The following is a 25,271-nucleotide window of genomic DNA, read 5'->3' on the forward strand; positions in this document are numbered from 1 at the left end:
ATCTAAATTTGTCCAAATGCAAAGGAAATTTTCTTTCTCTGTTACTGTGAAAAACAACCACTATAAGGAACACAAACCTGAAGAGCGTGTGTATGGGGGCTGGCAGAAGACAGGGGTTCTTCCTCCACTCTTCCTTTCACAATGACTTCCGAGCTTCCTAATCAATGTATTCCCACACTGGCAGCAATAAGGAGACCAAGTCCCCACCACACTTTTGGAAAGGGCAGTGTTGAAGAGAAGCTCCATAATTATCTTGCCAAAATTAGAAAAGTTTCAAGATGAGCTTGCACATTACGAGAAACCAGCTAGTTCCCATCAAAGACATATGCTGGACGCAGGTTTCATGAGGCTATTACTTACTCATTGCACACCTAGTCATATCACAGTTTCACAAGCTTCAGTGCCTGTATCAGCTGGTCAAGCTGACCCTCCAGCAAACGCCAAGGAAAAGGACCTATAGAGGGCAATTTCATCCACTCCTGAATTTAACAATTTTCTGTAGTTGTCAGAATTTCACTTTTTCTGACCAGTGCACAGCTTCTGTGCATGTAGGCTCTGGATGACGACTAACTGTGGAGTGCCTCTCAACCCTAATTTTACCAAGTGGGTACATACCTCTCCAGATGGGCCAGCCACAGCTTCCAGCCCCTTTCTCCTGGCTCCCGGGCTGGGCACACTCAGCACAGTTAGGTGGCACTGCTGGACAGGACAAGCAGACATCCCTGCTGTAATTTGTCTTCTCTATCAGTCACTCAGCACAATTGAAAAACAAACAACTCCTGAGAGCACAGCTGTACTCTTTTTTTTTTTTTAAACTTACATAAGAAACACTGTAGTACAATGAAGGAATGAGCATTAAGTGGCAAAAAAATAAAAATTTAAAAAAAAAAAAGAACATACAAAAACTACAAGGGGAAATCTATGACCTGCAAGACTAAAGTAAACACATACTTTTTAAAATATCCTAGATGAAAAAAGAACTGTACTTCTGGAATTACACAGAAATATATGCTGTTATACAGAATTGTAAAAAATAATGCAGCAAATGCAAACATATTTAATACGTGTGCATTTTCTGCACCAGGAAAGGGCCATGTGAGTCCAAAGGATTGCAAGGCAGTCTGGGACTTTCTATTTCAACTCCATTGCAGGAGGATGGTAAAAGAGCAGGCAGGAAAGTTAGGCACATGAAGTGCAGAGGGTTTGGATAGCCCATATCCATCAAGGCATTCCTAGAGAACTGGCTGAATTGTGTCCAGAGCAATTAACAGTCATTCTCATTAGCCCTTACAAGTGCTTAAGGGGATTTCAGTAAACAGGAAGAAATACAGTTCATCAACAATTTCAAGCTGTAACTGGAAAGAGTAGCTTTTACAAACTTCTCAGATGAACACAGCACTCTAAGTCAAATTGTCACAATGACCAACACAGAATTCAAATAATAATAAAAAAAAAGGAGACAATATAATAGATGTTGATTAATATGGCTTTATAAAAATTACTTCTCATCAAACATTTTTTAAAGAAATATTATAAACTTAGTTGTAAAAGGTTCCTCCTAAAGCCTTTAACTTTCCAAAACAATGAATCTAAGGCTAATTCAGAACTGACATATGCAGAGTAGCATGAAAACTGTCTGGGTGAAGTCTCACAACACACCAGTGCAGGGATGTCACTGCTGAGTGGGTGTGATTCTGTGGGACTTTCTCCTCTTACCATTGGCTCTGACCTTTAATACCTTTATCTGCGATCTGATCAGTAACATAACAATTACAGTTAAACAAAGTGTGTGCAAGTGTATTTACTACTAGCCACAATCTACATTTTAGATCTAGAAGAAAACAAAGTCCTCCCCTGCAGAAAGCTGTCTGTAACATGAAGCCTTGAGAAGAATCTTAGTATCTCTGACCTGTGCAGAAGTATTCCCTCTCCCATCTATAGCATTTTTGCTGAGTGTCACTTTGGTTGATGAAAACAAGGTGCAGACAAACACACCTGGCAAAGTGGTGCCTAACTCACCGCAGGTTGCAGGAAGGACAGGACCGCACCCGTGCTCTCCTCTGCCCACAGTGCAGCGTCAGCCTGCCTCTGTCACACCTCCCTGCAGATGTCCTGGCTGCTGCTCGGGCCTGCAAGAGCCTCCTGTAATCTACCGCAGTGCTCTAGAAGACTGACGGGCAAAGATGGTTGGTCACTTAACCAGGAGGAACTGGTTATAAAAAACTGTTGTTCATGCGCTAGGACGTACAGTTTACAAACCTCTCTCCAAGAGGGACTCTCCTCAAGTCTCACAAACAGACTGAGATAGGCAAGTTTTCACCTCTGTTTTGCAGATGCATCTTATTTACGTAAGGTAGGTTCTTCTTCCTCTTTTTTGCAGACAGTCATGACAACCACAGAAATGTACAAGATAACATGCTATTTTTGTTTACTAATTTCATTTGTTTCCTGAAAACATGCCAGCATCTACCAGCCAAACGTTCTTTTTTCCCCTCTCCCACTAAATGTGTTGTTACATGTCCACCTTTAACTATTTACACAAATTCTCTATCAGACCAAAGAATATTTTGCTGGTTTCCTTTTATGATTATAAGACAGACTTGGACACACATTTCTGAAACAAATATAACTGTCTTTCAGGAAAAGAAAAAAAAAAAAAAGAAAAGAAAAAAGAATTCTACAAAGTTTTCATTCACTCCAACCCATGTCAAGGCCAGTTGCTGTTCACTGGAATCAACGGCAAGACAACCACTGGCATCATGGGGGATAAACACTGAGAGGACTTGGGTATATTCTGCCCAGGTCCCAGCTGGAATCTTCTCTGACCTCAACTGCTTTCTGATCCATTTCTCAACCAGCGTAAGACGACGGACACTGTTCTGTACTGCCTGTACACATATATTGTGCATACACTGGTACAGATACAGCTCTGGCTGCACACAGGTCTGCATTCCATAGATGGAAGGCTGATACCTGCCAGATTACACTGAGGCTTTCAGGACTTCACAGATATCCCAAGTACTTACAAGCAGAAAATGCTAAAGCCTGCTGGCTCATGTTCTGTTCCTCCTGTGAGTCAGCAATAGTGCTAAATAAAGGACAAGCTTTTTTAAGCCGCTGTCTCAGAATCATGGTCTCTACCATATTGTCACTCCTTTAGGTCCTTCCCATATTTCTTTCTTTCAGCTCCTCACTAGTAATTTCTTGAATAGATTTAGCAACTCCTTTCATTGCTGCAAAACACTGTTGCCAAGACATCTTGGAAATGCCTGGACAGTGTTCACAGGAGGATACCAGAACTACACACGTGTCTCTCAGCATCCTAATTGGAGCCTGTCACTTACGGCATTGTACTTAGCCTTCTCTGGGAATTCACTTACAAGGTCAAATGCTCATACCTCTTCAACATAATATAAATCTTTCGTCTGCACTCTAGTTAGTCTGAATTACACAGCATGAACACATCGCTTAATAAAAAGAGAAAATTATGTAATTAGCAGGTCTACAGCACAAACACATTCTCCTTTCTGAATTGTATATAAACAGTATATTTATATATATAAATATATATAGTATATATAGGTATAGTAGTGGCAGCATTAAAAACTCAGCACCACTTACACTACAAACAGCCTGGCCTTCTCAGAACAACGGGCTGTGGGAGAGGGGGATGAGGGAAAATCACATTTGGAAAAAGCATTTAATACCTGTTTTCTTTTTCTCTACTTACCATAAAAGCTACCATTTCCATGAGGGCCCAACCTTTCCTATTAGCCTGATTTTAATAATTCATAGTTATTCTTCTGCAGACCTTTTTGCCAGATCCTGTTTTCCAGGTGGGCCCTCCGAAAAGAAAACAACACGTGGGGTTTTGGACCAGGTCACTCAGGAACAACGGGATGGTAGCTGGGAGAGCAAAGAACAAACTCCACATGGCAAAAGGCCCTCACGGCCCCGAGTGTGAGGTACCAGGCAGAGCAGGCTGCCCCTTAGCAGGGCTGACGGAGAAGGGGCTGGCAGCCAGCCCTGCCCTGCCCGGCCGAGGGAGGGAAGTCCCCAGTTACTGGCATAATGTGTCTTTCCATTCGCTTTGTGCACGTGCAGCGAGATCTTAGCTTCACTCGAGACAACGGCAGAATTACCACTGATCTCATGTATGGCTCGTCAAAGCCACTCAATGAGAGCTGAGCACCCGGTCCTAAGCCTCAGCCTCAAAAAGGTAAGGCAACTTCCTCACACTGTTACAGCAGAGGGACACAAGTCCCTCTTCATTTCTCACACAGCACTGAGGAACCGTCTTCCTCTCAGCAGGCCACAACCAGGGCGGGTTCAGGGCACCCTAAACCTGGGGGAGACGCTTGAGGGGCCTGTGGCCTGCACTGACACAGCTCTCCTGCCCGCCCCCGGGCAGAAACACCCACCCCGCTGCTCACTGCCCTCCTGGCAGGCCCCGTCCATCCGCTCCTGCACAAGACACGGGCTGACAGCAGGACGGAGGCAGCTACCACGGTGTGTGGAAAGAACACCGCTTCTGAAATGTTTGGCTTCAAACAAGTATGTGAGAGAAATGATTCAGCTGAAAAAGTCTTATCTGGGAACTTAACGGGCTGATTCATTAGAAGCAAACGTTAGTGTACCCCTTCTTGTTATGACCAACCCTGGAGACACACAGATTTCTAAGCCCAGCATTTAATTGCTGATGAGAACCACCGACAGGCAACAACCAACTGCTTTCTCACAGAAGTATAAATCTGTCTGTACCACGTACTCGTTTCATTTGCTTCATGCTCATAAGAGCTTGACTCTGCAGCGGGCTGTGCAGCTGAGCAGAGGAGATATGACTCACTCCTGTAGCTGCACGATCAACCCAGGCCTCTGGTCTGTTGGCACAGATGTGTGCTAGAAGTGGGTGAAGGCAGGGAACAGTGACAACCCCACCACCTCCAAACCTTGCTCTTACCACAACAACACCTCTCTACTGAAATTTTGCTCTTGATCATCTACCTGAAGCACAACCCCTGCTAACAGAGCACACAGAAGTGCCAGGAGACACACACTCAGAGTGAGATCACTGCATCCTGTTCTTGCTCTGAAGATTGTTTGATGTTGCAGAGGATGCCAAATTGCATCTGAGATGTTAGTGGGCGGGAAAAAGCTGTCCCTCCCCCCCCAGAAAAAAAAAAAGCTTTTCAAAGGTTAAGCGATATCAAAAACACAGGAGAGTTGGGAGTCTCAGCCACAAGGCATTGCTTTATCTCAGCGTGCTAATCTCACATCCAGAAACAGGAGCATGCCAGAACAAAGCAGACTGGTAGTCCTAAATCCCAAAAGGCATAGTATCAGTTACAGTTTCAACAGATCAACTACAGTATGCTAAGATCTTTCAAAATGTTTCCTTTAGTTTCTCCTCCCCACCATCACCTTTACTAAATTCTGTTTTAGTTAACTCTAAAAATATTATGAAAATGTTTTTCTCTGAAGGGTGACTGTTTGGGTGTCACTTACTCAACATCTGAAATAAAGCCATCTGGTATGCTTGTTACTTCCATCTTCAGAGCAGTGGTTAAAAAGCAAAACTAAAGACTTCCTTCAGCTCCTGTTTACCTTTAAACTTCAGACATTTCTCTGCAGATTTTCCTCTCTCATCCTCACTACTGGGATTCAGCCTTGGATTTAACTCACAGTTGCAGGAACCTAACGCAACTCACAGACTAAAACAGCCATGTTATGCCCTAGCAGTGCCTGAAGGGAAAAAGTTTAAACAGTTCCTCACTCTCCTCTGGAGAACATCTAGCCTCCCTCACACATTATCGCAAGAGCTTTTAAAATTCATCTGTTACACATTTGATTGTTAGCATTTGCTTTACACTGAGTTTATTATCTTACTATATTAATTATATTAGTATTATCTTACTATAGTAATACCATCCTCAAAAAACAACCAAGAGTAGCTAACCTGAAATAAAAGAAAAAAGCCTACCAGCAAGCCACTGAAGCTAAGCTGTGCACTGCAAGTTCTGGACAGAGCTCTGCAAGACATTTCAGAGATGCATTTACAATGTATCAAGTCACAAAGTTAAATTTTAAGTAAGCCAGTGTTACGTGCAAAATATTTGCTAGATTGTGCAGCTTTCAGCATCTCAGCACACACTACTAGAGCACACACACAGAGGACTGGGACAGGACAGTCCCACGGCTAAAATAAAGAATAATCAACCCTAAGATAGAAATACATCTACATTTATGGTAAGGTTATGGTGATTGGCTGTGAGAGCCACCAGGCAGCCAGCCAATTTGCTTTTCCAGTCTAAGGAAATGCTCGGTTTGTTTGAAAAATGATTTTTTTTTCCAGCTGTGAAGAATGCATTGACGTCACCAAACTGGGCCTGTTAAAAAAAAGCATGGATCTAGGGTTGTGTCAAGAAGCTGAATTGCAAGAGAAAGGATGCATATTTATTTTAGCTTTCCTCTGGAGTGTCAGGAAGGGACTATTCCCAGTTTTCCATATTCACCCTCTTCCAAAGGAAAACTGCTAGAGGAACAAATGACTTATAAAAAGTTTCCGTTTCCCCTTGGTTTTGTTCCATTAACCCCACATGCACAGAGACTGCAGGGAAAGAGAGGCTCCAGAAATGCTCCAACTGAGGGATCTTTTGTTAAACAGAGCTGCAGGCCTGGATCTCACCTGGGTTCAATCATCCACATCCTCCACTCCAACAGTCCTACTACTGACTCTTCTATCACCTCCGGGAGTTTCATTTGCCCCTCTCCTTTTTTTTTTTTCTTTTTTAATATACATTATCATTTATGGCTCTGCAGGCCCGATTATCCAATTACAATTTGCACACCATGTGCCAGAACTCCCTGATTCGTTTTGAGTAACACCACCCAGCAGCAGCCTTGCAGGCCGGCACGGGAAGAAGCAGTGTTTGTAAACACCACTTTCCCACTTCTACGCTGCTGCATCAGCTTCCTCTCCGCGTTGGGCCAATACAGGGCTTCGCTACCACATCATCCGACCAAGATGCTTTCACTACATCACTAACCCCAGCGATTATAAGTAGCACCTCAGAACGGGCCAAGAGTGACACTGAATCTTTAGAAGCAGGCTGTGTCACACTGCAACAACACAGCCAATAGCTACAGTCATTACAGAGCATCTCTGGTCCACAAAACCACAGAACCAAGCACGCAGCTGGTGGCTGGAGCAAGGTCACCATTTCAATGTTTCAGAGGAGATCTGAAGAGAGAGGTGATCCTCCCCTCTGCTCAGCACTGGAGAGGCCACACCTGGAGCATTGTGTGCGGTCCTGGGCTCCCCAGTACAAGAGGGACACGGAACTTCTAGAGAGGGTCCAGCACAGGGCCACGGAGATGATTAAGGGATTAGGGCATCTGTCCTATGAGGAAAGATTAAGTGAGCTGGGCCTGTTTAGCCTAGGGAAGGGGAGGTTGAGAGGGGATCTTATCAACCTCTATAAATACCTGAGGGGACAATGTAAAGTGGATGGGGCTGAACTCTTCTCAGTGGTGGCCAGTGATAGGACAAGGGGTAATGGGTATAAATTGAACCACAGGAGGTTTCATCATCATATGAGGAAGAACTTCTTTATGGTTCGGGTGACAGAGCACTGGAACAGGCTGCCCAGAGAGGCTAGGGAGTCTCCTTTGGAGATATTCAAAACCCACTTAGATGCCATCCTGTGTAACATGCTCTAGGTGACCCTGCTTGAGCAGGGGGGTTGGGCTAGAGGAACTCTGGAGGTCCCTTCCAACCTCAACCATTCTGTTAAGTCTGGACAACTAAGGGCAAAGCATTCCACCATAAAATTGGACTCAATAAGAGCTGATAATTTAAGGACTGATTCCACTCAGATCTTTTAGCAGAAAGATCATCCAATGTTTGTGACAAGAATCATGGAACCAAAAGGGTTTTGAACCAATAAAAAAAAGGAGAATGCTGATTGAGTAACCCACTCACAATGCTCTATCTTGCCTCTATCTTGCCCTTAAACCAAAAGTCAAATCAGGTTGTTCTGAACATACACGAGGGAGGAAAGAGGCAGAACAGAAAAGCAAAACAAAACAGAGTTAGAATGTGAAACAGAATTACTCTACTTTGGGTCTGATTATTAATTATTTTTTTAATTAAATCCCCACCCTACCCCACCTTTAAAATTCAGGTTACTTAGAAAACATGAATCACTTAACAAAATGTTTCATTTTAATATCTCCGAAATGTATGTTCTGTATTCTCTCCTATTTTCCTCCCTTTTCAGCCAAACCAAGTTGACCAAATACAACAGTTTTCTCCCCTAAATTACATTTCAAGGCAAAATTACTGTCTACTGAAAGACAGGGGAATAAGTCAATACACACAAGACAAGAAAATGCAAAGTTAGCATGAGGACAATTGTATTGAGGAGTTCATAACCCTTCTCAATTTCAACAACTCCTACATTTAGTGTGTTAATGTACCCCAGTCTTCTGTGCAACAGTAATCTTCTAACATGTACTATAGGTCAAAGGAGAATTTATGTTTCATGGAACCACTTCAGTTAAATTACATTACATTAATCTAAATTGCCCAATCTTAGCACAAAAGAATTGCTAAATAATCACCAACATGCAAAAACAAACCTAAACCAATTATTAAAAAAAGAAATCAGTAATTTTAATTTTAAAAAATCTGTAATAATTTAACAACAACAAAAAAGTGGTAGAAATCAAGTTAGCTCTTATGCCTTTTTTCCTCTATTATTTTCCCTCTAGAATGTAAAAGTGGATTCAACATTTTGAAGTCATAGAATATCCCAAGCTGGAAGGGACCCATAAGGATCATCGAGTCCAACTCCTGGAAGTCAGACCAATACAATGCACAGGCCCCTGGTTCCTTGATCATGTTTTATTTTACCTTGACAAATTTTTATCACCTGGAGAGACTAGTTAAGTCAGCCTTCTCAAAATACAGCAGTTTACAATGTCATAATATCCTAATGGAGTTAGTTTTTCTAGGTGCAAGCAAGCTTCTGGGCAAGGAAAAAACAGTTTGATGCCAATTAAGGCTAAAATATAATGTCTAGTGACTCTCAAAGTCAGAACACTGCAGTTACATGTCCAGACGTATTCCTTAGGCATTTCTGCAGCTATTTTTAACAGAATTTGCTATGATCAGTGCACATAGGTGGACACAGAACAACAGCAAAACCTCACACATAAATCAAAACAGCACAGTGATTAGGTCAACAACTTCACCTTAGTTCCAAAACCTGTCATTTTCAAAGGCAGAACTGCAAAGAAACTAAAAAGTCAGCTTGATACATGTTAACTAGTCCTGGAATTCGATCTTTCTGTGTGGTAATCCCTCTTTGCATATTAGGAAAGGTTCAAGGACATCTACTGGTAAGAAAAATAATGCAACATCTCCCATTCTCACTAAGAGCTTAACTGACACATGAATCAAACTTCAGATGATGAGAGAATAAAGAAAACAGTCAAAGCTGTCGCTTCTACCAGCCAAAAATGCTGCCACAACCCAAAGATGAGTGCAAAAGATGAAAGCACAACTCTGCAGTGCCCAACAATATCGCCTCGGAATAATTAAACAAAAAATTGCTCTCATAGTTTATATCTATGACTTCATCAAAAACCCAAACTTCTGCAGTTACCATCCACGAGGTATGACTGCAAATCACATGCAGACATTGTTGTTTTCACGAGAATCTGGTGGCTTTTCAAACTTGTCTCACAGCTACCTACCAAGACAAAAATACTCCACGACAAAACAGATACACCCATGCACTCAATTACACCTCCTGGGGGGGGTGTAATTGTGTTGGGTGTTCTCTCCATCACGTTCCATACTGCCACATGGGAAGGAAAAGAGTTGGTTGCTACAGGATACCCCAAAGGCACCATCTCCAACACTGCGTCACCACGGTGTCACCTCCTAGTTTTATGCGGAAGTGGTCAAAAAGCCTGAAATATTTAAAACAGCCACTATTTTTTGATGATATATGAACTCAGTTTATCTGCAAGTATGGAGTTTATCTGCCGGTAGGAGCCACGCCAGCAGAAAATCCAAAGAGGTGATTCACAAACTACTGAGAAAGGGTGCTTAAAACGAAAGCGCCAGCTCAGTTACAACCATGGTCTTCCCGGGGCCATGGCATCACGTGAAATATCAAGAAACGCGTCAATAACTGATAGTGTCGTGTTACTCCTATCACTACTGACGAGGCCACCAACCTACTGGCACTTCAAACCCCTAGAAGTTTGCAGAAAACAAAGTGGCTGAAACTAGCTACGAAGCCGCAGCAACCCTTTTGATGAGCTCAGCCTGCTCCAAATGCCTGCGGATCGAGGATTCCCTGCCCCAGACCCAGCCTCTCCCGCACAGAGAGAGTGCCCTCGGTGGGGGGCCGACAGACGGGGGCTGCCTCGGGGCCCCTCACAGCGCCGAGCCCCGCGCCTGGCTGCCTCCCCCGGCGGGACAAGGACGGCGCCCGCCTCCGCCAGGCCCCTCAGCACCCCGGCGCCGGGCCGGGGCGGGCCCGCTTCGTGTTTACCAACATGGGAGGAGCCCGGGAGGAGCCGCGCTGCTTTCGCTTCGCGGGAGGCTGCGGGACAGCGCTGGGGCATGGCCCGGGGACTCCTCACCCTGCTCTTCGTAAGTGCCCGCCGGGCAGCGGGGCGGGCGGCTGGGGACGGGGCGCGGGGCGCTGCGGGACGGCCCGCGGCGAGGAAACTTCTTTTCTCGGAAATTGAGGCGATTTGCTTGGGTCTGGTGTTGCGTGCGGTTGTTTTGTTTGCTTTTAACTTTACAGACCCTCGAGTTCAGGCTCTCCGCTGCCACAGCCGCAGGAGGAGGGCAGCGGGCGCTGTGCAGCAGCCGGGGCCGGGCGCCCTCCACCCGGGGCCGGCTGCTGCGGGCTCTCGGCCCCGAGGAGAGGCGGGCCGGGCCGGGCCGGCAGCCCCAAGCGAACAGCTGAGCTTTGGCCCCCTGCCAGCAGCGAGCCAGGGAAGGCTGGAGAGGCAGGCGAGGTTGAGCACGGTGAAGCGCGGGCGTTTACCGGCAGCGGGGCAGGGCCTTCCTCTCGCCTTGGTCGTTCCTCCCGCTCGGGACGAGGACTCGGCAGCTTCAGGGCTCGGGTCACCCGGCTAAGTTTGTTATTTATCGCTCCCCTTGTGGAGAGCCAGCGAGGGAGGTAAGGAGGTGCTGCAGCACAGGGCCCTTCCAGCACAGGTGGGTTAGACCTCAAGGTCTAGGAGGAGCAAGGGTCTAGGACCTCTAGAGCTCCAGGAGCAGGGCTCCTTGGCCAGGGACCCTGGCATGGGCAGCAGCAGGGGAGCAGGGACCATATCCGTGGCAGCGATCCCTGTGCCGTAGCAGAGCCGAGCCCTGCATGCGCCTGGGGTACAGGTTGTGCCCCCAGCCCCGCTCCTCGCTTCCTCCGAGAAGAACTTGCTAGAATTCCTACTCCAAAGGCGTCACGGTGTGGTTACACCGCTAATGAACAGAGGATGCTTGGGGGGCGGCAGGTTAGGTTCTGGTGGGCAGTTGTTCAGTTTCTCATCTGATTTGTCATGCAACAACAGGTCATAAACAAGAAGTGATTTATCAGGTTCTACCCATGCCCCTGCACAAAGCACCAGGGCGTACTTAAATACAAGGAAGAATTTCCAGCTGCTGACAGAATTGTATATTATCTGTCCCTGTACAGGAGCAGCAAACAACTGGCACAAGTGTCAGTCTAGTTCAGTATCTTAGAACTACTCAGAACATAAATTAAGAGAAAAAAAACACCTTCTCTTACCTACACCCAGAAAAGAAAGATCATTCCTATTCCTACTTTCCAATTTTTCCAAGTTTTGCTATCCTTTGGAAAGACTGCAGCTCTCCCACATGCATCCTATTAAAAAAATATATATATATATGTATATAATTAGTGTGTTGTTCCACGACTTACAAAATCAGTAAACCTGGGCAACATTTGACTTGCTCACTTGATTAATCCAGAACATGAAAGTAGATTGTTGAATTAAACCTCAATTTTGCAAGCAACGCCATATTGCGCTAAAGTAGAAGCAGTTGCAGAGCAATATAGCAATGGCCTATATATCTAGAAAACATCTAACTTTACCCCGTAAAATGGGCCACAAAACCACATACCATTCAGAGACATGCTGTAGAGGAACAGGCCGCCTCAAGACAGTGAAATCTTATGTAAATACTTCGTAATGATCTGATAGAATTATTTACAAAGCAGGCAGTTTTCTGGAAATTTAGAAGACGTGTCTTTGAAAACAGGACTCCTACTTTACTGTGCCGACCCTTATTTCTTATTTCCCACAGGACCAATGCACATTTTAAATGTATACACATAAGCAGCCATAAAGTCATAGGATGACCCAGGACTCGAGTGAAAAGTATAAACACTCCAATTCTGAAAATGCTTGTCTGCTCATGTTTCCACAGTTAACTGTCTTTATATTTGAGGCAACTCACTAAGCAAGGAAAAAGTAGCTACAAGCAAATCATATCATGTTACAAAAGGAAAAGGGAGAAAAGTTCGTACCTTCTGTTCTGTCCATCTCTTACTAATCCTTAGCCAATATTGTCAAATAGAGGTGGGAACTGTTGATACTGTTCCAAGTCTCTTTAATTCAATAGTATTTATTAAGTGTTTATTAGCACAGTGCTCCTAAAACAATACAAAATTAAAACAACCAAACAACCAACCAATAGTATCCTTGTCCCCCAGTATACTGCTGTGATTTGCATGTGAGACAGCTGAGATGTGAAATAGTAATGGATTGAATTTGGACTACTACTTTAAGACATGACAGTAACTGAGGGTTATGAGTCTTGCAGGCACTGAACGCATGAACCTCACTTAGAATTTCAGGAGGCTACGATGCTTCTGTCTGTGGGGAAGTACCAGCTCCCATTGCTAGGCTTCAGAAAACAGAACTGCACTCTTAGTCCTTCTCATAAAAGATTTTAGAATGTAAAGACATACTGTTTTCAATGGCTGTTTTGGTGCTAATTACCACCTCCTGCCTTCATGGGGGGAAAAAATAGATGGGGAAAAATTGATCCTAAAGATAGTGGAAACGGAAATTAATGTCATACTAAAAGAACTAAGCAGAGAATCCTCTTAACGAGCAGTGTAGAATTCATTTCTCTGACAAAGCCATCCTGAAATGGGTTAGCACAAGGGAGACTAATTACATGGAAAACTGTATTAAAATTGCACTAACTCTAGCAACCATTTGTCAAAAAAATACCAGAAGCAAATCAAAAATTAGAAAACAAGTTTTTCTTCGCTCCCATTATTCAAAAAAGCAAGAAAAATCCTCCCACCCCCACCTGTGTTTTTTTTTTTTAACCACTTAGAAAGCCCCGATGAACTCGTGCACGTTACCCCATATAATAAATGTTGAAGGAAAAAAAAGGCCACCAAGTGCTGAAGGCATTGCCCTTCTCATCTGTAGGTGTTTATGGTTTAGAAATAGGAGAAGCAGCTGACAAAGGTCAAATGTATTATAGAGATAACAGGAGAAAGAGACAATTTTTTACTTAGAGGGTGAAATGTAAAGCTTGCAAAAGGCCTGTATGCAAATAACATATTCACACGCTTCCAAAGTGATATTTCAGCCCTATGAGGTGGGTCTGCTGAAAGTTTTGCATCCAAGGACTTTGACTCATTATGAAGAACACTCGGATGCAGAAAGAATCTGAGGACAGGGAGTCCCAAAATCACGACTTTCAGGAAAATAAACCTCTTGTCGCTGCCCTGGGAACACAGATGAAGACAGGTTTTCTACATCTCCTTAGCAGATGCCTGTTGCTGAAAGCATTTGAAGGACACTGTAAGAGTGAAGGAAAGCAGAGGAGGGAAAAGATAGAAAGGTCTCAAATGCTTAGACACTTGAAAAGCAATGAAAAAGGAGTGAAACCAAAAAATTTGTGCCCATGTGATAATTCTTATGGATTCTGCTAAGGTTAGATATCCCTGATTGCTTCTACTCCTATGGACTGCTCAGTTCACTCCATCTTTAGATATGACAACTGTTTTTAGTTTACTATGAGAAAGGTAGAACAGACCCTCTGTGAGTCATTTTGGACTGAAAACGCACAGCCTCCATTTGAATATACACATCATAAAAAAGTACCTATCACCCCTGCCTCTGAAAACCCCTGCAATGCGTTCTGCTAGTAGCACTTGCTGCGCAGCGACAACGAGGAGAGGAGTTAAAGTATGCTCCGGAAGCTAAATGACTACTGACTTTTTTTTTTCTATAAGAAAGGGCAGACCAACACTTTTATGTAGCAAATGGAATGATTTTAAGAGGGTGCAAATACAGGAGGAGAAAAAAAATTTAAAATTAGGGTGTTACTTTGAAAGCTAACATCTCCAAAGGTTTTCTCATTATTCCTTATATAAGAAGGCACTGCAGGGAGACTCTACAAGCAGAAGCTACGTAGGCTTTCGGGGCTGCTTAAAAGTCAATTTCTGAGAAGTGTTCCCCACTTCTTTTAAACATACCAGGAAGTTCACCTCTACAAGTGACAGTGGAGGGCTTCCATCCAAAAAAAAAAAAAAAAAAAAACACAAAAAAACAACCACCACAACCACACTGCTTCCCTCCCAACTCTATCAGCCTAGCTTATTTGTGTAAGCTTGAGTTTTGCTTGAGGGAAGATTGTCCATGCACGCGCCGCCTTTGCAGTGGTTGAGTAGACCCTAGAAGCAATTGTACTAAGTTTTATTCATAGTAGTCATTTAGAAAGTTTTTTTTTCTTTCATTTTATCCTCTTTCCTACACGATTCTCTGTACATTTTCTTTACACTAGCGTAGCCCCACGTCTTCTCTTTACTCCCCAAAAGCCACAAGTGCTGCTTCACAGCTCTGACATGGTAGACACGTGTGCCAGAGCAGGGTGTGCAGCTCCCCAGCGGGCACAGAGCTTGGCCAGGTGCCGGACGAGGGCAGATGAGGAGGAGGGAGCCAGCCTAGTGCCGCGGCAGGGTAAAGGGTGGCAAGAAGCGGGCAGGCACCTCCGAGCGCTGGCTGCGTGCTTGGGAGCAGGTCGGTGCTGTGCCACTTGTCCCCACTGAGTCACAGTTAGTCCATCAGAGGGGAGAGACCGAGCAGTCACTTCCCCACCGACTTCCTCATGCTGTGAGCGCCGCTCGCATCTGCCCTCCACGTGCCCCGGCCACGCACCTGCACATGGGTCTGAAAGCCTGGCACCATCGGGCTTCCTGGGGCTGCGACGGCTGCCTCGGGGTTGCCAGAGCCACTGGCCCTGGCCTCTCCACCCCATTTCCAGACCCTCACTCCAGCTGGGGTGTCACGATGCTCCTGGTTTGGCTCGAGAGACAGTGCAACCATCCCCTCCCCTCCCTTAGCCCATCCCTACATGTGGCGGAGGAGCAGAGGCGAGGGGCTTCACCCACAGGTGAGGAGCTTCACCCTCATCCAGGGAAAGCCGAGCAAGGCAGGATGGCGGCTGCCCCGCAGGGCTGCCCTCCTGGCCTGGCTCCCAGAGGTGGTGTGCAGTTGGAAATCCAACCCTCTCTTTTTCAGTAAGTTCCGATAGTTACAAGAGTTGTCTACATCTAGCTAAAGTTACGGTGGGCATCCAAGCAGTTTCACACAACTTCATGAAGACTGAATGAGCCAACCATTAAATATCACCCTCTGTCAGGGAAAATAAGTAAATAAAAGTCTAACAGGAAAAATAACCAGTTTTCAAACTAGGAGAAAGTTGCTTGAATATGTATATAGCATATCCTTTGCTGCCAGCATTAATAGACACAGTCAAGTTTGTATTAAACTGCAACTCCAAAGTGCTAAAAGGTAACCATTCAGAATTAACCTCTTTCATATCATCAATTATTCGAGTCAAGGTATTTTACATACTGATTTAAAATGCAAGCAAATATGCGATTAGCATTACTTCTGTAGCCCATCCACTGTGCTAGGGGTATGAGGACTACACATTTTATTGTGTCTCATTACCCTCTAATCCCTTTCTGAAAACAGGGACTCTCTGTCCCTCTCCTTTACAACTGGCCTGTTCTTTCATTTTGCCAAAGACAATAGCACTGGTCCATTTGTTTCCAGGCATCATTTTTCCCCTTCCCCTCATAATTTATATTTTTATGTCTTTTGTGAATTAGGAAACAGTATTCTGTAATTAAAGGAGGAGCAAGAACAGCGAATGTAGAGCTTAAGTTTGCAGTTAAGACTGTGAACTCTTCAAGGCAAGGACTGTCTTATTTTTTTTTCTGTTGCCACTCCACACAGATAGTATCAGAAAAGTAAAATAAAAAGGTCAAAATGTTCAAATCAGTCCATAATATCAGCAGAAACTGGGCTAACTAAAGGCAAGCTCTCATTTAACTCTCCTGCATAATAGTATTTCTGGGATGGAACCTAGTTCTCCAGCCAATGAGCTGTCAGTTCATTACATAGCTCCACTGTATAGACAGGAGATATGTCATACTTAGTGCATGCAAGTCACCTACAGAATTTCCCACAAACTATTGTGAAGAGTAAGGTAAATCATGGTAGATCCATGCTTCTCTCTTTCCCTCTTTACACCCAGAAGAGAAAAAGGAATGGTTTAGCCTCTCTCTGGTCCACAATACTTTATTATGAAGAGAGAGGACAGTGATGGCAAGTAAAGTTACTATTGACTAGTAAAATAGGAGAAAAAAAGCATTATACAATTTAACTTGAGAATGCATTCAAAGAAATGGAACAGGAGCGTAAATTAGTTTGGAGGACAAATTATATTCTTTTAGGACTATATAGGCATCATCTGCTAAGGAGAAAAATAATTGAGTTGGAAAACAAAGTGAGAACGAGAACTTCAGTAAGGGGGTGAATATGAATATTTTTAGTAATGGAATTACAATGCTGATGTAGCTCTGTGCTAGTAGTGACACGCACCTACAGTCCTTGACAATTGCTTGTATAATTTGATGTTCTTCTCTCCTAGGTGGCTGTCTTAATTACTGAAGCAGAGTGTAAAAATGATACTGAACATCCCATACATGTAGTATACAATAGATCTATTACAAGAAAGGGGATCATTGCTAAGAGGGAAATTAAATGTACTGAGGATGAGTTCAATTTAAATGGTCAGTGTTGCAAGAAGTGCAAACCTGGTGAGTATAATGGCTTTTCAAGACAGTCTTTAAAAGTGGAAACCACAACATGCACAACTGCTTTTTGCTGAGATAGCTACATGGCATGCTGTGGCTTTCTGGTTGCAGTGCTTCTGTCCAACCATATCTTTTTCTATTACAGGACATCACACACTTCAAAAGTATTTCGTGAGCTCAGTGCACCAGAAACTTCTCAACACAGATAGCAGTTCACACATTACATGCTCATGAGAGAGAAAAAAAAATCCTATATTACTTATACAGCTTTCAAAAAGTTTTTATAAGTGCAAACACAGGGTTTTGCCAACGAGATAATCCATGGCTTCATGGGTTTTAGAGTTTTACATGTTCAGTTTTGTTTGGTGTGTTCTCCTTCAGTAATAAACTGGAGGAAGAGGGAAGGATAATCAGAATTTGATGTATACTAACGTCTTGAAGAACACATATGTATGCATAAAGAATATGGATTCTGTTCGTATTTGTAAATCAAAAGGTATTAGGGATTAAAACCAAGATCTGATAGAGGTCTTAGAGCTGATGGCTTTTGTCCAAAGGTATAAATCTTATTATTGTTTCTCTGTCTCTACAGGTCATGTTAAAAATACTGAGTGCCCAACAAACACTGGAGAACACTGTGAATCATGTAAACCTGGAGAGTACATGGATCATGTCAACAATGAGTCCAAGTGTAAGAGATGTGCTTCCTGTGACAGCGAGTTTGGTACGTCTATAGAAATAGCAGTGAGTCTTATTTAAGACAAGATTGAACTGAAAAGTCTCCATAATCCCCAAGCAATGGGTAGCATGCAGATTAAATTGTTTTAGTAGTAGGACATGGAGGACTTTATGACAAAGTCATAAGTTTATCCTCTAGTTTCTTTTGGTAAGTACAAAAAAGGATGAAGAACAAGCTATGTTGGTCTATTATTTCTCCTTATATCTGCCTTTGCTCAGCTAGGAAGCGTTTGGAAAGTAACATCCCACCTCTTTCCACATTTGCCTCTACGGTGCCTTTCTTTACTTTGCACAGAGGCAGATAACCCACCTGTTCCAAGATGCTCTGATGTTGCTAGTTGGACTTACAGTAGTTAATGCTTCTTCACCAGCCTCAACTTTGGATTATGATATGTTCCTGTCAGATTATCTCACAAGCACTGTAATATTTTAGGAGTTATAATGAAGGACCCTACAGATAACGCATTTATTTGGTATGTAGTAGCCTACTTGTGGCCAGCATGACAAGTAGCATCTCTCAGTAAGTTCGCTGATAATGCAGTTGGAAAAAAAGAAAAGACAGGATTCCACACCTTATTTTCTTTATCAGCCCTGAGGATGCCAATAGTTTGTAAGCTCTCAGAGGTCTTGTGTTCCCAAAAGCCTCTTTTTGTCTTCACATGCCCTCATTAAGTACATAACTTGATCTAACAAAAGACGTTGGTTCTTCAGAAAAATTTGTCTTTCTAGATAGTTTTCAAACTTATGATGGAGATGTGAACTAGTACACAAGAATCAGCTTTGTTTCCTCAAAGACATTCAGTTTTGAACACAGGCTTTTCTCCTTGAAAAAGAGACCTTATACAGACTGGTTAGGGTCAATGAAGGAAAGCTTGCTCTCTCTTCTTCATCCTCTATTTAAAAGAAAAGGGGTGTTGTAAGAAGCAGAGAAGGGAGCATTCCCAACAATTTCTTTTGTAGTCTCTCAAGTAATTGATAGTATCTAAAATTTCTGGAGCTGATAGAGTGGTGTTTTTTGATACATTCAGTGTGCTTTGTGGGATATAGCATCAAATCACAAAACTATAAGGCATGTGGCATGCCTTAGTGGGTCAGGCCAGTGGCCCCCCCATCCCAGTATTTGGTGAGCAAGAGATACTATTTAGAGAAGAAAAAAAAACACACCCACAAACCTAATTTCTGTGCTCTGTTCCCTGCAAAGTCTCCTAGCATCCATATTTATGGGATGGGACATTAAAAAAATTCACCTCCACCTAGTCAGTTATAATCCATTTATGAGCCCTTTGTGCATTTGCCTGTTGGGGGACACCAGGTTCCAGGAATTCACTATCCAATGCATAAATACCCAGCATAGATTTTTTTTTTTTAATCCATTAAACTGATCTCCTACCAATTTCACCAGGTGTCCTGTAGTTCTAGTATAGCTGGACTTGCAGAATGATAGTTCTGCGTTCTTCATATCCAAAATCCAGTTTGGTAAGCAGAGAGAAAGCTCTTAACTCCAGTATGGTTGTTCTCAGGTCACCTGTAGGAATATAAAATTAGCTTTATATTTAATTAGCTACTATAACAAGCATTTTTAGATGGGTAACGAAGATTACTATAGCGATACAATTCAGTTTATGTACAGTGCCTAGTTAATTAGTAAGAAACTAATTAGAATCAGTTAAAGGTAATGGGATTACTATTTTTTATGTGGTAACTCAAAAAATCCCTTCTGGTCCTATATACCAGATGAAAATAGCTTTCATAGTAGATAACTCCACTTTCAGAAATTCTTAATGCAGAAATAATTTTTCTTAAATGGAGATCTCTTTCTCATATATATTGGGGACAGGAGAAAATTAATACACTCGTTTTGATACTTATGCAGGGAACGTTAGCCAGGAGTGGGATAATTCCTCACTATTGAGGCTTCTCAGGAAAAGATAAAAACTTGCTGTCTGTCAGGGGGAGTAAAGAAATTGTCTCAGACGTAAAGCTGAGAAATGGGGTACGTGATCTTTTGTGGTCCCTTCTTTATACTTCTTAACGGGAAAAAGAAGCTGACAAGTTTGGCAGTGCCAAACGAGTCCCCTTCTAGCAAGTACTTTGTTGTGTGATCAGTTTTTTGAGCTATTGGCCAGCAGAGGTCTCTCTCTGCCATCCTTGTGTTTCCAGTACTCCCACAGCAAGGTTCCTTATAAAAGCTACGTTCTACTTACTAAGGGTCACCAGTACCAGCTGTGGTAGAGCTAAAAATACACAGGTCTGACAAGAGCTTGTGAGCAGAGGCCTACTTTTTCAAACTAACAAACTTTAAGAATTCGTTTTAGGTTTTCAGGTTGCAAAGGCATGTACCAAAGAACGGAACACAGAATGCACCTGTGCAGAGAACTATTTTTGCAGTTCTGTACCATGTACTACACATTGCGAGCGATGTAACACGTAAGTTTATGCTTTCATTGTTAAATATGAGAGTGATAATATATTATCACACTTTTTTTTCCAGACAGTTTCAAGACTGGGGCTAAGATAATGTTAACCTGAGAGAAAATATACTAGTTTTCCTTTGCACTTAGCTTGTTCAACTGGCTTAACTCAGTCAAAATAACTTGCATGCATGCAAGCTTTCCAAAGGCATGCCAAAAGTCTGTTTACATCCAGCAACTCTGTATAGCATTTTCAAAATAATATAATGGAGTGTATAAGCTTTCCTATTGCCTTTGTGTGATCTACTGTTACATCTAGAAAATCATTTCCACGCTTTTTCCCCCACGCTATTTTCATACCTGTTAAGTTCTACACTCCAACATTCTGTTATATGACACCTTTAGCCAACAAAAAGCATTAGGAGATTTTTATTTGCTCTCTTGACACTTTATAAAGAGAGAAACAAATCCCACAATAATTCGTCTTTTCTGCAGATGTGAAAATGTCCCAGTTGAAAGAGAATGCACTCCAACTTCAGACACTGTGTGCAGAGAGAAAGGTACCATTTTAGAGTCTAGCATCTGCTGCATTTTGAGAGGCTATTGCAATTGTAGTGTTTTACACAATGACCCATAGTGATTCCTGACTGCTAAGGGGACTGTATCTGCTGGGCCCCGTACTGACCTATGGAGCACGATTGCCCTTTTCTCTTGATCACAGTAGAGATGCAGGAGCTATTACTCCTTTCTGGGGGTGACTCACGATAGTCAAGACTAACAAAACACTAGCTTCTGCCATCAGGAGTCAACAGAAGGGCCTCTACAATCTGATGCAATCTTGTTAAAAATTTAGTGTATTGCTGTATTGCATTTCTTGGCTTAGCTTTCATGTAACGTTTCCAATGTTCCAACAGGAATGCCGCCATGGGGCATTGCAGCTGTGGTCATACTTGTGATAGTATTCTTAGGATCTGGAGCACTATCATTATTATTCTGTAAGTGATTCCCTTTCTCCTTATTCCTAACATACTCTGAATAAGATATTCAGCTGCTTACTCAGATGTAATTTTATATTCTTGGAGTCCAGAGGAATATGCTGACCTGGATTTTAAGAGTGTTTTGTGTTTTTCTGTTTCAGGCAAGAGAAAACGTAAGAGTCTTACTTGCCAGCAGAACCCAGGTGAAACGCTCCCTGAAATAGTAAGTGGTATCGCTTAGATCAGATAAAACTCAGCTTGATGCAAGGGAACTTTGTTCCATCTAAATTACCCTGATACTGCCTGAGCACATGCATGCCTCTCTTCTATGAGACCAATGCATTAAATTTCACCATAAGGAATCTTGGGAGAAGAGAAACTCTGTATTATTTCTTCAGGGTTTGTTGTTGTGCTCAGTTACATGACCAAGATCAAAACCTAACAAATCATCATACCTCCACTGATCTAGGGTACCTGCTCCCCATGTGTATTTTTAGGAAATAGCAATCGTGAGGTGATTCCCCAAGCTTACCCAAGTCAAAGTGTGTCCAGTCTGATTCCCTAGCTCATAGAATAGGGGAATCATGGAGAAAACTGTGTTATGACATCTGTTTATACATGGTTGGTATTTAACAAAAATGTTATGTACTCATTTCTTGCTTGCCTCTCTTTTCAGATTATACCGCTCGTATGTACAGGTAGGAGACAAGTAATTTCTCAAAATTCAGTAGAATAAAAAAAATACAAATATGTAAATCCTACTCTAAAGAAAAGGGTATTTTTGTGTAGACTTTGCCACTTCCTAAAGCTGTCACTCAGCACAACATTGAACACTTACTAAAGAAATGCCAGCTTATAATGTGCTTGTTAAGGCACACCTTTTGCCTCAGGTCTGTTGTATAGGAAGCAACTACTAATTGACAATAGGTGGATTTCTTTTCTGCATACAGCACAGGCAATAGGAGGCAGCAAGCTGGATTTCTAGAACCATGGATAATTTTGATAATGGAGTAGCCCTACAGCCAGCAGTAGAATCACAAAAACACAATCCTACTGTACATTCGAGGGCAAAACCACAGTGGTAACACTCCATAGGAAGAGAATACAAGCTCCAAGGCTACTATCACAAAAAACCTGTCCCGTTCCAGGACATTTCCCAATACTATTTTGAGCAAAACAGGTACAGGAGTCATGACCAGGCTTGGATGATCGAGAGGGATGAAGAGGTTACAGAAGGAGTTTAGTTCTTTTTAAGGTGCTCAAAAGCAATACAGTTACAACCCTGGATATTTGAATTATCTTCATTTGGTAGGAATGTGTAAAAGCAGACCTGAAATATATTGCAAAAATCACACACAAAACATACAGAGTCACGAATACCTGAAACTTAGTCTGTTTTGGATAGAAAAAGTATCAACTCTAAGCATAGGTGATTAAACAAGCAAAGAACAGTAAGATTTCAGTGCCAAGAGCATTCATTTCCTTTTATGCTTCTAGATGTTGACCTGAGCAGCCACATCCCTATTATTGCGGAAGAGATGACACTCCCACAAGTCAAGAAGTTTGTCCGTTATCGCCAAATACCAGATCCTGTCATTGATCAAGTATTGCAGGACAATGTTAATGATACATCTGAACAGAAAATTAAGCTGTTACAAGCCTGGTATCAAAGTCATGGGATTAAAGGAGCCTATGGAACCCTACTAAGCAGCCTGAGAACGTTAAAAATGTGTGCTGTAGCTGATAAAATTGAGGAAAAGCTGAAGGCAGTTGTTTCCAGCAATCAAGAAGTGGGACAATCTTATAATGATGATATTGAGCAAAGGAAAACCTGCAGTCAGGAAGGTGGAAAGTCTTATCATGATAATGCTGAGCTAAGTAAAACCTATTCTGAAGGCTTGGAAGAGACATAGCATGGAGTCGTTTAAAAGTTATTTCTGACTGAAGTAGTGTTTTTTAAATACTACCACAATCAAACCTTTTTAAATGCCATTTTTGTTGGCAGCTGTGAAAGTTTCAAGGTAGTTATAATACAAATGAGGAATAATTACGATTTGTGTAGAGGTATGTTTCCTTTAAAAGAGTCTTACCCGTTGATTTCGATTGTTAAAAACTAGGAGAAGTTTTCTGGCTTACTTAATAAAAGTAGCAATCAAAGAGTTCTTCTATAGGACATGCTACAAAAAGAAAATAGTAGTAATTGGCAGAAAGGTTTAGCCCAAATGTGTGGTCCTGCATGCAAATCAATGAATTTCTTACATTAAAGTTCTGGAATGTTGCATTTTTTAAAGTGAAAACTCCAGCGTTAAGAGTTTATGCAATGTACAAGGACGAATGCTTAGAGAGAAAACAAACAAACAAACACTCAACCTTTTGTACCTCATTAGTTCTGAATATAGTATTAATGTATAATCATATTTTGCCCTGTTGTAAACGTGATTTCTCCCTTGTGTGAAAGCACCTGTGTGTGTATGTTTATATTAGTTTTCTATGTCAAAGCCCCCACTATTAAGTAAAAGTATTATTTCCCTTATTATCTGCGCTGACCTCAAGCCTATTTTGACATTAAAACCCTTGACGAAAGCAGAAACAGGAGCTGGAGTAGCACAACAAGAACATGAATTTTTGAAGGCAACGTGCACAAGCTGTAAAGTCTCCAGACCCAATCATGCAACAGCCAACATTATCTTTTCTAATGCAGGAACGGGTACAATGAAAATATCATCTAATGAATTAAAATAAATTAAAATAAATAAATAAATCCAAGTAGCGCATGACTTCTCTTTTACTTCTTACAAGGTAACCTATACATGTCATCTTTAGGTTTTATTTTATTCAAGTCAGTAAATCACAGAAAGGGAGATCATTCTCCTGGGGAAGAAGAAGGAAAAAAAAAACACAAAACAACATACCTGTCTTTCATCACAGACCTCAAGAGGGCTTCTCAATTCAAAGACCAGCAGCACTGAGCTGCTTTGTAGTTAAGGCTTTTCCTGCCCCCACGCTGATTCATGCAAAGTCTCACAAAACCTTTTGGCAGAAAAGGAGACCATCCTAGAAAGACCTGATTTTTGTTTTTCTCGATCTGCCTGTTAGCGGGGTAACCTTCTTTGGCTCTTCCATCCATTCCCTAAGACGGAATCTCCAGTTAAATGCCAAGGACCAACCAAAACACAAGAAGACCTGCCTGAAGCTGCTCCTGGCTGAGCAAGTGCTGTCAGCTGGGGTGTGTGGACAGGTCCAATTGCTGCCACCTGGCCCCAGGGTGTAGAAAGGGCAGGACAGGCATGCCAGCAGGTGCTGGGAATCAACCCCAGGGCAATGCTGGGTGCCCACAGCTGCAGCAGGGCTGCTCCCAGACGTCATGCTGCTGGCAGGGCAGCACACGGCCCTTGAAAACAGCTGGAAATGCAGCCACAGTTCTATGTTTTGTACTAAGCTGAAATGAAAAGTGGGGTTTACATTAGTAGCTTCAAAAACTTTTAGACTTTTATAGACCTGTGGACTGTCTGAAGGCCACTGAGCCTATTTTGTTGCTGTCCTGGTTCCAGTTAGGACAGAGTTAAGTAGCTCATAGTAGCTGGTAGGGTGCTATGTTTTGGATTAGGATGAGAAGAGCGCTGATAACATGCTGATGTTTTAATTGTTGCAGAGCAGTGCTTACACCAGGCCAAGGACTTTTCGGCTTCTCGCTCTGTCCTGCCAGCGAGCAGGCTGGGGGTGCAGCAGGAGCTGGGAGGGGACAGACCCAGGACAGCTGACCCAAACTGGCCAAAGGGGTATTCCATACCATCTGGCGTCATGCTAAACAATATATAGGGGTGGCTGGCCGGGGTGGGGGGCCGGCTGCTCGGGAATAGGCTGGGCATCGGTCAGCGGGTGGTGAGCAATTGCATTGTGCATCACTTGTTTTCTTACACATTATTATTGTTAATACTATTATCATTATCACTATTATTATT

General features: G+C 42.6%; 1 protein-coding gene and 1 long non-coding RNA gene across 4 annotated transcripts in view; one reads left to right on the top strand and one right to left on the bottom strand.

Annotated features, from left to right (window-relative positions):
- Positions 1–771: 771 nt before the first annotated feature.
- The window catches only part of LOC310902857, a 78,799-nt gene continuing 54,299 nt past the window's right edge, over positions 772–25,271 (bottom strand). The window contains exons 3-4 of the long non-coding RNA XR_014587039.1: positions 19,312–19,446; positions 772–2,170 (exon numbers count right to left, since the gene is read on the bottom strand). This is a non-coding gene — a long non-coding RNA (uncharacterized lncRNA). The remainder of the gene's footprint in view (positions 2,171–19,311; positions 19,447–25,271) is intronic.
- On the top strand, positions 10,014–24,078 carry FAS (Fas cell surface death receptor). 3 transcript variants are annotated; one of them, XM_083844993.1, is made up of 9 exons: positions 10,029–10,669; positions 17,018–17,186; positions 17,776–17,907; positions 20,237–20,348; positions 20,828–20,892; positions 21,247–21,327; positions 21,471–21,532; positions 21,986–22,007; positions 22,807–24,078. In XM_083844993.1, exons 1-9 carry the CDS (start codon positions 10,349–10,351, stop codon positions 23,220–23,222), a joined length of 1,380 nt encoding a protein of 459 aa, XP_083701119.1. In that variant the 5' UTR covers positions 10,029–10,348; the 3' UTR covers positions 23,223–24,078. The 3 variants fall into 3 exon arrangements, with proteins under 3 accessions (XP_083701120.1, XP_083701118.1, XP_083701119.1); XM_083844994.1 differs by lacking the exon at positions 20,828–20,892 and having other exon boundaries at positions 10,014–10,669; XM_083844992.1 differs by lacking the exon at positions 21,986–22,007 and having other exon boundaries at positions 10,015–10,669; positions 22,782–24,078.

Source organism: Anser anser (assembly GCF_964211835.1).
Source record: "Anser anser genome assembly, chromosome: 7".
Taxonomy (NCBI): Eukaryota; Metazoa; Chordata; class Aves; order Anseriformes; family Anatidae; genus Anser; species Anser anser.

Bases quoted from the DNA above. Each gene is read 5' to 3' on its own strand.
- FAS (XM_083844992.1), top strand. From the start codon at position 10,349: ATGCCTGCGGATCGAGGATTCCCTGCCCCAGACCCAGCCTCTCCCGCA. The intron at 20,893-21,246 runs GTACCATTTTAG...ATGTTCCAACAG, and splicing joins CACTGTGTGCAGAGAGAAAG to GAATGCCGCCATGGGGCATT. The intron at 21,533-22,781 runs GTAAGTGGTATC...CAGTGCCAAGAG, and splicing joins GTGAAACGCTCCCTGAAATA to CATTCATTTCCTTTTATGCT.